This window comes from Melanostigma gelatinosum (assembly GCF_949748355.1).
Source record: "Melanostigma gelatinosum genome assembly, chromosome: 23".
Taxonomy (NCBI): Eukaryota; Metazoa; Chordata; class Actinopteri; order Perciformes; family Zoarcidae; genus Melanostigma; species Melanostigma gelatinosum.
The window spans coordinates 14,058,284-14,070,654 of record NC_136656.1 but is presented as its reverse complement, the minus strand read 5'-3'; the positions used below and the strand labels follow the sequence as shown (position 1 = coordinate 14,070,654).

Here is a 12,371-nt window from a genome sequence, read left to right as displayed (position 1 = left end):
GCCTTTCATGTTGTCCATCCAGTAGTTGTCAAGATATTTTGTTCTAGAAAAAAGTGGTGGACCATTACACCAACCGGCATCCCTACAGCTATGCAGTTATCATTTGAATGGACACTAGCCAGTTGGCCATGGTATAATCCACAATATTCTGTTCATGTCTGGACAATAAACTAGATATTAGTTTGCTCGAACAAGGCCAAAGCTTCTCTTAACACTGGTCTTGTATAGTCATGGAGAACACTATTTTCAACAGCTGTTTGCCAGATAATATTAGTGATGGTTAAAAGATAATTATATTTCTGTTAATTTTAACAGTTATTTTCCTTCTACTCCTTCTCCCTGCGTTAGCTGAAGCCAGTAGTAAACTGCACAGTAGTCTGTTAAATATTTTCAAGCATTAGCATTTTGTTTGGCATTATGCTAGCAATCTACAAAAGTAAGCCTAGATACAGCTTCAGAAGTTAATCATTTCTGTTGAAATGTTATTGCAGCATTTAAGTGAAAATATTAAAATAGTAACATATATATATACAGTAAAAGTTTTGAAATAATAGAAAGACAAAAGCTAAGACAAAAGCTTGACCATAACAAAGGATAAATTGTCAGCCGTTTTGTGACTGAGCATGTTCATTTCAATAACGTTGTTGTTTCTGCAGAGATTTTTTGTTGATTTTCCGAAGGAAATACTAGTTAATAGATGCAACCCTCAACATAAGAGGGATGGGATCTGTAAATTACCCTTATTTGATCCTGAACTATTCCTTTTCATTCTAACGTTGACAAAACCTGTCTGTGTAATCTTAATAAAGTGCCTTCAGAGTTGTGCAGATTTAGTAACCCAACTCAGCTTGTGTACATATTTAGAAGGTTCGTATTTACAGAAAGAACAAAGGTGAAAGGTTTGAGATGCCCTCAGGGTACTTACCGGTACATTGTTTTCTTTAAAGAATAGCATTTGCTTGTTGACTGTTTTTAGGTTTTAGGTTACATCACTGCTACCGGTGTGAGAAAGCCTCCCCAAGCTCATCACTCTTTTTACACCTTCCCTTGTCATGCAACATACAGAGGGTGGACATAATAGAGAAGAACCATGTAATCATTGTAGTAAAAGTTAAGATAAGCTAATATGGTGATGATTCAACTCTACAGTCACTTTTCAGGCCATAGTTTGTAGTGTTGTTGCATTGGACTTCTTTAGGGTCCAGTCACATCAGCATTCATAAAAATAATGTTTTGGTACAAAAACTAAATTGCACTTACTGACTTTGTGTCTGACTGCTCTTGGATCAGTCAAAAAAAAAAGAACTTTGGGTTTGGTCATAGTTTCCATGGGTCTGTTATTGATCCAGTACAAAAGTGCTGACCTGTGAAGACCTCTCCTAACGAAGGTTTGTGTTATTTAGTTCCCCTTCTTTAAATACATTGGGGGTACAAAATATTATGTACACCTTAAAATTACATCATTAAAATGGTACTTCAAAATGACTATAAAGTTGTATCAACACCTCTAACACCAATTGAATATTATAATTTTTACAAATGTATTTGTAACAGACCTATTGATTACATGATTTTGTCATGGTTTTATGACCACACCCTGTATTTATTTGTGTATTGTTAAATCTTACTGCACTCTTGGAAGTTTTTTTTGTTGTTGTGGAAACTACATTTAGTTAGCTTGGTTTCTATTTCCTCTGTACAGAGGGTTGTGTTTTTCTGTTAAGTGTAATTGAGTTGTGTCCATTCCTTGTTGTCTAGACCCTTGTCTTCATTCCTTTCTGGCTCCTTCATCTTCTAATCATTTCCATCCACCCTCTGTAACTAGACGACGTCTGACTCCACCACGCATTGCGCGGTGTACTCCTTCACCAGCTCCACGCTCAAAGTGTTGTGGCAGAATTCGGCCATGGACTTCCAGAGTGGTGGGTCCAGGAACATCTGGCACATCACGTGACCCTTCAGGGTGGCAGTGTGGCGCTGCAGGTGGCACAAGAACTGCTGCCGAACCAGGTCCAGGTCTTTACCGAACATGTCAATGTTCAGGTAATACCTGGTTCAACAAAAATGTTACAGTGAAAATAATGTATTATTTTGAATAACTTCATTTTTTAAAGTTATAAGTATCTTAAAGCCACTATGTGTAGTATCTAATAAATGGACAATGCTGGCACCCCAATGGTACTATCAAAAGATGCTATGGCAGAAAGCAGTGCACCCCACTACATTATTGTACACTTTCTTATGGACAGTTATGAATTAAAAAAAAACAATTACCAGTCATCTCCAATGGGCACCCTGAAAGGGAAGGTACAGAGGCTGGCCACAGTAGGGTTGGACACATCATCTACCATCCAGTCAATGTCCTTCTTCAGTAGGATAGCCATGTTACTGGGCAGAAGCTTGAAAGGCTGCCAGTCTTGAATGATGGTGGCATTAGGCAGAACCCCATGCATCGGATCAGTGGTCAGATACAGCCGGTGGACAGCTGTATGGTCGAGACGCAACGGAGGAAGGTTGGAGGAGGTGGACAGAGAGGATTGGATGTCTCCACCCTGACCAAGCTCAGACAGACGGAGCTTGAGGTCTTCAGCTCTGAAGCGTAGCAACAGAATACCCTGTGAGAAGATAGCCAATGTATGAGCTCACAAAGTACCACAAACGTAAACACACTGACTGAAAACAAGCTTATAGCATTTTTGCATGTTGATCATTAACAACATTCATAAACCACAGGCACAGACCAAAACACAGAATGTCTTCTTTTGTTGTTGGTACCTGCTTGGTTATGAGACGATACTTCTGGAAGTCCTTGGGTCCAAGCTGATCATCACGGGTCAAGCGGCTTACTTTGACATCAGGGTACTTGGATTTGACCAGCTCGCAGCAAAAGCGCAGCAGAACTCCTGCCACACCCTTTCCCCTTTCCTGAGGGGCGACACGTAGACCTTCCACCAGCATAGTCTCCCCATCGTCAATCACACACGCAGACTCCAGAGCAATCTGTTGAGTATCACAGAAGAAGGCGGACTAAAGAAACAATCACATTGACGTGTCCTTTTTAGAACTTTATATCATTCCTGTAGCTGGGGCAGAGCTTTAGGAGATAAAAACATATTTATTTGATGAGCACAGAGCACGATCCCATTTCCTGTGTCTATCTGTGTTGCGGTGGCAGCAGACTAAGCAACATAACTTAAGAACCACATCATCTGCAAAAAGTAGATGATGTGGTTTTGCTGTTGCCCTCAGGTCAAGACCCGCAGTGCGCACTGGTACAATCCAAAATTCACCTTTGGTCATGACCTTTGGATGATGACTGAAAGAATGGAGCCTCGGATTCAAATGGCCAAAATTCTTCTTCTTCACAGGGTGGCTGGCCTCACCCTTGGGTAAGGAGCTCAGAGAAGAACCACAAAAGCTGTCAAAAGGATTCAGATACGCTTCAGGCATCTGATTGGGATGCTTCCTTCACACCTTCCTTTGGCTGTATTCTGGCCATTTTCAACTGTGAGGGGAACCCAGTGAAACTTAGAACAAGCTGGAGAGATTGCATAACCAATCTGCCCTTGGAATACTTTGGGATACCCCAAGACAAGCTGGAGAGAAGGACACTTGGGCTACCTTACTGGACATCATGTGGACTATCTAGGCCAAATGGACACAGAAAACATTGTTTCAGCTTTATCTGCCCAGTTCATGCATCTGCTAAATTTTCTTAATTCCTTCAAACCGGAAGTCATGGAATTCCATCATACCATCATATTGAGACAAATCTAGTCTCAACAATTTCATACTTGCTCTGACTTCTGTAATATAACAATTCTGCCTTTTCTGAAAGACATAACTTTAAAATATTTTCATGCTATTCATTGAACTTACCACTTTTCCCTGTTTGCGAGCCAGTATGACTGTGCGGTTGGTCTCCTGTAGCCAGTCGCTGTATCGAGTGGGCAGGTAATCAAGGCCACCATAGATGTCCTGGCTCATGGCCATGATCTCATCGAAATCCTCCTCAGTGGCCACAGAGAACTGAAGGCCTGCCTGGGACAGGGCCTCTGGGAGCTGGAGCATAGTCAGGCTGGTATCGATCTTCATCTTGAAATAACTGATGAGATACAAAGTGGGGGAGAGGTTATTGTAGATTGTATTTATTTTTCTTAAACCAGGATTTAGGAGAGCTCAAGAACTGTTCTAACCAAGGAATTCCTTACAGGAGGAAAATTCTGGTTGGTGCAGAAACACAGAGTGCACATCTTTTGATTCAAAGCAACAAACAAGCTTCTTCAGAGATATAGCCGCCTGGATAACAGTTGTTTTTGTTTATAGCTAACAGGACAGGAGGAGAAAAAAACTGCAGGTGACAAAACCATGACCACAAAGACAGACTACTACATTTTGAATCAATCTGAAAGAACTGACCACAGATGATTTGCCAGGAGATAGACGTGCCATGTAGCTGAATTAGATTCAGGGCGCTTTCTCAAGTCAACCTTAAGTCCATTTTAATGTAACTCTGGTGTGGTTCGTTTCGGCAGTTGTGAGTGACAAAGTAATCGCACTCTGGGGCAGACCAAAATAACCGGTCCAAGACCTATTGCGAGAGGTGGTCTTGGACAGTTTCCAAGCAAACCCTTGTGTGTTAGATCCTGGGGTTTTCCTTGGCCCGATAAGGGGCTACTTATTGACTCAGCTCTCTATTAAAAGATTGGCAAGCTAGTGTTCTTTCGAGGAACTCGCCTGGCTCTGCGAACTACCGTTACTCCTGACGTCTCCCCTGCTTCCTCTGGTAAACACGCATTCGGCTGGGGGGCCACCCTAGCCCCGGGCGCACCTACCTGTCGCGTCAGTTATGGTAGCTTCCTCTTTTGGATCCGTGCTCTTGGTAAATTGCCAGGTTTGGTTTTAACTGCTTGGATTACTTATAAAGCCGTAAGGGATTGTTAAATGGATATGTCATTAGGATAACCATTCAGAACTCAGTTGTTAGACATGCATAGATTTAACTTTTTACTATCATGAGGAACATTTACTATGTAAGCAAAATTAATGCAATTGAGAATTTTACTTTAAATGCAGGTTAGATATTTATTGCAAAATATATTTAGCAAGGGCAAAGCTTCAGCTCACATAAAATAACAATACTACACATGATTTCTTACTTTCAATTCTTTGGTTATACTCATGGTTAGAGGCCGAGACCGCTCGGTTGGAGCTGGCTTTGGGTGCGGTGAAAAGTTATTTTTTGGAGTTGTCAGGGGTGAAGGTCTGGCCAGACCCTTCTCGCTCCTGCCTGCTCGGCAAACGACGTCCGTTCAGCGATCTTTGATCTTGTTAAAGTTGAGCAGGGAGGATAGGTGATTCTTCGTCTTTCAATCTTTGCTCATAGAAGGGCCGTCTACTGCTTTCGTCTTTTCTCGTCTTTCTTCCTTCTTGGTTGGATCGTCCTTCTCACTGGGATTCGTCCTTCTTGGTTGGATCGTCCTTCTCACTTTGGATTCTTCCTTCTCACTGGGGTCGTCCTTCTTGGTTGGATCGTCCTTCTCACTTTGGATTCTTCCTTCTCACTGGGATCGTCCTTCTCGGTTGGTTTTTGGTCTTGCTTCTGTCGTCTTTCTTCTTTCTTGAGCAGAGACGAAGTGTCACTTCTTTTATAACACCTTTGGGTTATCTTGACCCCCCCCTCCCTCTCTCACTCTGCACTTGATCCATTCCTCATCATAATGTGTGTGCGCTTGTGCTGTGGACGTGTGGAAATCACCTCGCCTTTCGTTAGGCCTGATTTTGCAAACCCAACGTCTCTGCATTTTTCTCACTTTTCTTACACACACACATTTCTAACTCAGACTGGTTATCTTAATCACAGTTACAATTGTTATAATTTGTTACAGTTGTTATAATCAGTTCCAGTTGTTATAATCAGTTACAGTTGTTAATCACTTTATTCAGCACACGCTTGCTTTTAAAATAATTATTAGATTTCCTCCTTCCTCATTATTAAGCTTTGTGCCTTCTCTCTCCGCGGCAGTTATTTCCGCATCTTTTCAGGCCCTTCTCTGCTCACTTCCTCTATTTCAGCACTTTTACATTCACACAGTCTGCACCCTTACTCAGATACACCTATCATTATTATCATCAGGTTGACATTTGTTAAAATCACTTTATATTTGTTATTTAATACCTGCTTGCTTTAAAACAATTATTCGATTTCATCTTTTAACTCTTAATTTTACGCTTTGTGTCCCTTTAACCTAATTTACAGGCCTACCATGTATTCCTCATTTTAAGGCTGGTCCTGGGAACTCAACTCTTTTTGACATGTGGTTCGATTGCAGTGAGATTAGATTCCGACCCATTAAAAGGAAGTGAACCAAAACGCAGGCTGCCGGCATTTATTAAGACGGATACAGATAAACAACATGAGTGTGATAGGACTGACTAGGACTTCTGCAGAAGTCCGATGTTTGCTTGACTTCTCAACCAAACATACAGAATATGCTAGATGAAGTCGACAAAAACATGTCAAAGTCCGCAATTCCATACATTGAAGTGCCAGTTCTTGAGATTTGGTCCGCTTTAATTTAATTTTGTGTCAATAGAATTGATTTCACTCTGATTCGGACTAGCCAAACTGACTTTGGCTTGTGAGAGCGCCCTAAGGAAGAAAGCATAGAGATACTGTATGTGAAAGGAAGCTGGATGAATGAATCAGAAGAGCTAAAGAAATGCAAGACAGAGGGAAACAAACTAGATGAGACAGGCTGAAGAGGCAGAAACAGACAGAAAGTTGGGCCAAAAACAGATTAATGACAACAGACACAGGAAGTGGAAGACTGGCACCTATCTTGATCCCTAAGTCTTTTCCCATAAATCCTGTAAATCCATACCCTCAGCCCCCTAATCCATACACTAATACCCTCTGATACCCACTCCACATTACAAACATTGGCATTTGTCCTGAACTTGGCTAAAGAATTCACAGAGTTAAATAGACAACATAAAATGGAGAACGCCATGAACACATTTGTTTCATATGCCCTGAAAGCCCAACACAGTAACTTCATCCAAATAAGATACATCAGGGTACATAAAATGCTACATGTGTTGGGTAATCAGATAGGGTGAGGATCACTGGAGTGGGTGCACAAAATTCCGCAAGTGTTCTGGCAGAAAAGTGACCTCTAACCAAATCAAACTAATATTGAATAATATTGAACAAGAGTCTAAAAGGTGCCAGGTGTTAGGGCTCTGCACCGAGGAAAACAAAAACAAGATGCTTGCTCTTATGAAGATCTTTGCATTTAATTAAGTTTAGATACAATGCATTAATACATGATGCAGTAGTGTGGTCAAATTAAATAAACCAAGCTTGTGCCAAAAGGAAACATGCAACATAACATAAGAAGCCATTCAAAAAAAGTGATACAATATAATATACAACAAAATATGAAAACATACAATAACATATAGGTAGGGCTGGGTATAGAGTCTCAATAGTTTTTGAATTTTGGGAACATTTTGTTGACATGAATTCCAAAAGATGTGAAGTGCTGAAAATTGCCCCCATTGATTGAATGTTTTGAATTTAAAAAAATAGGTTTTAACGTGATTACATTTCTTCTTTGCTTCTTTTCACCTGCCAATTATGCATTGTATTGGGAGGGAATAAAGCATGGATGATTCACGTTATCCCCCTCCGGTTCTGACATCAGTATGCAGGTGCCCCAACCGGACAGAAGGAGTGCACTGCCATGGACATCCATGAACATATCAAAATGTGTTCATTGGAACACAAGACCAAGCTGGAGTTACTGGTACTCTAAATGGAACCACAGGTCTTTGGACAGGAACGTCACCTATGTGCCACAACTGCACATAAACAGAGACAGTAATGTTTTGATATTGTCTGCAACACTGCTTAACAAGGGTTTCTAACTGCTAGCCAGACTAAAATGACACACCATAAAAGCAGTGGCCAATGTCACAAAAGACAATGGCAAAGAAAGACCACCATCCAGCTATCCAATTACTGAATAGATATACAGCAAGTGTCAATACGTGAAGGAAAACTGAAATGAACAACTGTAGGACCAAGCACACCAGTCTCGAGTAGTGCCTTAATTGGCAACAAGCAAGCTTTTAATTCGATGCAACACACATCTTCAATATCTGGCGGTCAATAGAACACTGCAACACTGAATATACGAGAGGAGCTGTATGTGAGAATGGAAACGTCCAAATCAGTGTTTGTCCGGAGTTGATATGAGAAAATGGCTTAAGACGTGATCTTCTATGAATCTCAATACCAGAGCCATCACACCTATAGCTGTCACCATAAAACATAAAATTGGTCACCGCCTCATCCAATAGTTTATGCTACTCCCAATCAGACACAGATACAGGATACCGTGCGCATACTGTGGAAACAAATTCCACCCTTGGAGACATTAAAGTCTCTCTCTATCTGAAGCATCAAGAAAAGTAAAGAACACTTATTTTCCAAAGGTAGCATCCATTGTGCCATATACAGAGGCAGTGCACTATCCTTTTCTGCTTTTCTGCATTAGCTTCAACCTTCCCAGTTGTTTTGTGATTATGAATACAGTTCAAGAATAGGACTAATATTAGCCTCCATGGACCACATGTGCCAACTGTGGTTGAAAAAAAGAGAGGATTACTGGGACTGAATGGCTTGAACTAACAGATGGCCACACATACATGCAGGGCAGCTTTATCCTTAAGCATTTCACAATCAAAATGGGGCCCTGAATCAAGGACGTCATAGAGAAAGTGTAAGACTGTAGTGAAATGCCACATCAACAGAAATATGTAGATCCAAGCCAGACATACCAGAAATTGTATATAGATTGTCTGGTAAGGTGGGACAACTCCAAACATCAAGTCATGGAAAACAAGGCAAGAAGGAAGGACTCCAAGGGAGATTGTGCAACCCCAGGAAGGAGAAGGGTAGGGCAAGACCACTATCAAGACGAGTGTCCTGAGAACCACCTATGAGTACATCTAAATGGTGCCGTCAAAGGATGAAACCAGAGTACAGCAAGTATGAATGAATGAATGAATTTTATTTATATAGCGCTTTTCACAGACAGTACTATCACAAAGTGCTTAACAGAGCAGACATTTAAAAGCATAAAAAACACAATGTGACCCTAGGGTCAATAAATTATCTACACAGAGTGAATAAAAAATGTTAAAGAATAAAATAAAAATAAAATAAAAATGTAAAACAAATTTTAAGAGCAGGTCTAGGACATGGGTTTACTTTTACACAAACGGCAGCCTAAACAGGTGGGTTTTGAGCTGGCTTTTAAAAGTATCCACAGTATCTGCGAGGCGTAGAGTTGCAGGCAGAGCATTCCAGAGCCTCGGGGCCACTGCCTCAAAGGCTCGGTCACCACGGCTCTTAAATCGTGTGCGTGGGACTGACAGAAGACCTAGAGCATTTGACCTGAGTAGGGGCTATGGAAGAGCAGGTTAAAGACAGGTTTAGAATGCTCCATTGGCAGATAGTTGACGATAGAGGAGAAGGCTGGACCAGGATTGTACCAAGTCACTAAAAATGAAGCACAAGAGCAGGCCCTTAACACCAGACAACAAGAAACAGTGTCCAGCAGCCTGGCAGGACCCAAGGTGCACACAGCGTACTTTACTTGGCAAACAGTGGCATGACCAAGTTAAAGAAATCATCATGGAGAAAAATAATCACGTTGAAAATGCTAAGAGCAATGTAGCACTGAAATGCCAAGAGGTAAACTTGGAGAAGGATCGTGATCTACTTATAGGATCTACTTATATAATGATACCAATTTGTCCAAAAAAGTGACAAAATTATGAAAGGTTTTGAAAATAAAAATTTATTTGCAAATCTAGCATCTTTAACATTTTAGAACCTATTTGTGAATACATGGCCATGATTCAACAGCATCATTGAAGTGCTGCCGCAATGCTGATAACACTCCGAACCAGAACGGGCAGTTCTACGACATCACACCGGACATATTTCAGTTACATTTTTCTGCCGTCTATCTCACACACATCTAATGCAATGCTTAAACATTTATTCAATATGGCAGTCTACACCTGCCACAGAATTGCATGCCAGTATTTAGCAAGCGTAGATGGCAACATGATAAAATAAATGGAAGACTTTTCTGAGGACAACTTAATAATTCGGCAGCCTGGTCTGTGACCCCACGCATCAAACTATGATGCTCTACGGGGCCATAGTTAAGGCAGGAGTAAAGAAGGAAGTGGTAAAGTCTGCATAGGGAGGGGGTTGTGTCCAAATAAAATGTGTTCAGGTCCCTTGTGAAACCAAAAGTCAACATTGACTTAATTTAAGTTACGCAATGTTAAGTAGTATTACCACATCACTTGCATAACGTAGCCTATTTCACTAGGTATCATAGGTTATGTAACTTTACTACATCTCGTGCAGGTAACGTAGCCTATGTAACAGCCCAACCAAAACCACGATATTTTCCCAGACATAACCAAGCCATTTTGGTACACAGGACTTTCACCCAGGAGACATGTGTTTGGGTTAACCATGTTACGTAACTTTAGCACATTGTGTGAAAGTAACATAGCCTACTTAACTACAAAACAAACTTATTTTAACCCTAACCATGATCTATTCTGGGTTAGGACGTGTCCAGTGTGAAACCAAGTCTTATTTAGACATTACATTACTTAAACTTACCACTTCTGTAATGTTGGATAAACATGGTGTCTATGGGGAAAAGGCTCTACAAGGACACCATAGAAGTTGTATTCATGTCCAGAACCCTAGATGAATCGCTGTATAACAAATGGTTTAACTTTGTAAAGAATGTGGACACAGTTGAATAAAACAACCTATAAGACATCATTCTGTGTTCTTACTTTGTTATCGTGACTGTACAGTACTTGTTATTATAGGCCCTTTTTCATAACCTGTTAGCTTGTATTGTGTGTATTTAATTCCATAAAGAGAGGGGATTGGAGTCGGCCCCTTAGGGGAGTTGTTGGTTTGTAGAGGCTAAAACAGAAATGCTAGACATGTTCCAATAATCTATCAATGGGCCATGTGAGCTGTAAGGGCATCTGTAGTGAAAACACTGTCTGGTCTGGTCTGTCTGTACACTGTGTACACTGGTATTTTTCCATCATGCTTTGATGCTTTGAGATGAGGTGTCAGGCCTGGCTGGATAGTCTGCTCCTGCCAAATGAGAGCGATGCTATTTTCTTTTTGTGTTTCCCTCTCCCGCTCTCCCTCACACACTCATTGATTCATTCTTCTCGTATTCACTCTCTCATGCTCTTGCTTCCTCCCCCTCTTCGGCTGGCAGTGTACTCCAAACAAAATGGAATTTGACAGATTTGCAAAAAAGAAGATTGAACTGCCACAAATACGCCACTGCGGGCGATCGCCAGTATGCTCGCCGCAGATTGGGGTCCGGTCATTTGGTGATGCCCGTGCCAGATAGAGGAGCTTTGGAATTTTGATGTGAAAAGACACAATGAGTTGGAGAGATCTGCTATCCAAAGGATGCAAACAAATAAGCAAATTCTTTCCGGTGACTTTGTTGGTGAATCGACCAACGTGCCTGAATACTTGGCACACAGTGATATCAGCATCTCAGGATCTACCAATCGTTATCTTCAATCTACGATTGATGATTGAGTTTCAGCAATGCCTGAAAAACTCCAATCCCAAGAGGTAGCATTATAAGAATTATATGATGTAACTCAAAAGAGATTACTCATCTGATGGTTTACCGTTATGAGCACGCTAAGCCAGTACGCACTGGTGATCAAACGTTCCTCATGAAAATCCCATTTTGTCTTTTTTAACAAACCAAATTAGATTTATTTGGAGTATGCTGCTAGCTATCCTCTACGTCTTCCCACACAGAATACACATTCCAATGGAACACAACAAGTATCTTAAGCACCTGAATAATACAAAACTCAAAGGAACACACCATGTCTTCTGTAGATTATCCTGCTGGTGTGATGAGAACATGGACATCAAAATCATTCATGTCTTCGGGGCAGATCCTTGGATCAAGTGCTTCATGCCAGTAGGCTCCATGCGGTTGCAAACACATAAGCAAACCGCTCTGTTGCGCGATAGCAGGCTCCATGTCATTTTTCCCACGCAGCCCCGCCTATACATGAAACAAACCATTGACACACAGGCACCAGAAAATGATTAGTTTGGGAAATCTGTCAATCATCACTCTGTTCTTGTTGCCATGAAAATGAGACGGCTGTGGGATATACTTCCACATTGTCACCTACACTGGTTGGGTCTGTGTAGGATAAGTCATGCTTTCAGAAAATGCTAAGCAAATCTACCTGTTACTACA

At 41.1% G+C, this 12,371-nt stretch overlaps 1 protein-coding gene across 1 annotated transcript; it reads right to left on the bottom strand.

The window, feature by feature from the left end:
• Positions 1 to 1,821: 1,821 nt before the first annotated feature.
• Positions 1,822 to 12,040, bottom strand: nat16 (N-acetyltransferase 16; the record flags this gene model as incomplete). The annotated part of the gene is made up of 5 exons (XM_079296046.1): positions 1,822 to 2,050; positions 2,275 to 2,615; positions 2,776 to 3,000; positions 3,880 to 4,105; positions 11,985 to 12,040. 5 exons carry the CDS (start codon positions 12,038 to 12,040, stop codon positions 1,822 to 1,824), a joined length of 1,077 nt encoding a protein of 358 aa, XP_079152172.1.
• Between the last annotated feature and the right edge of the window lie 331 nt (positions 12,041 to 12,371).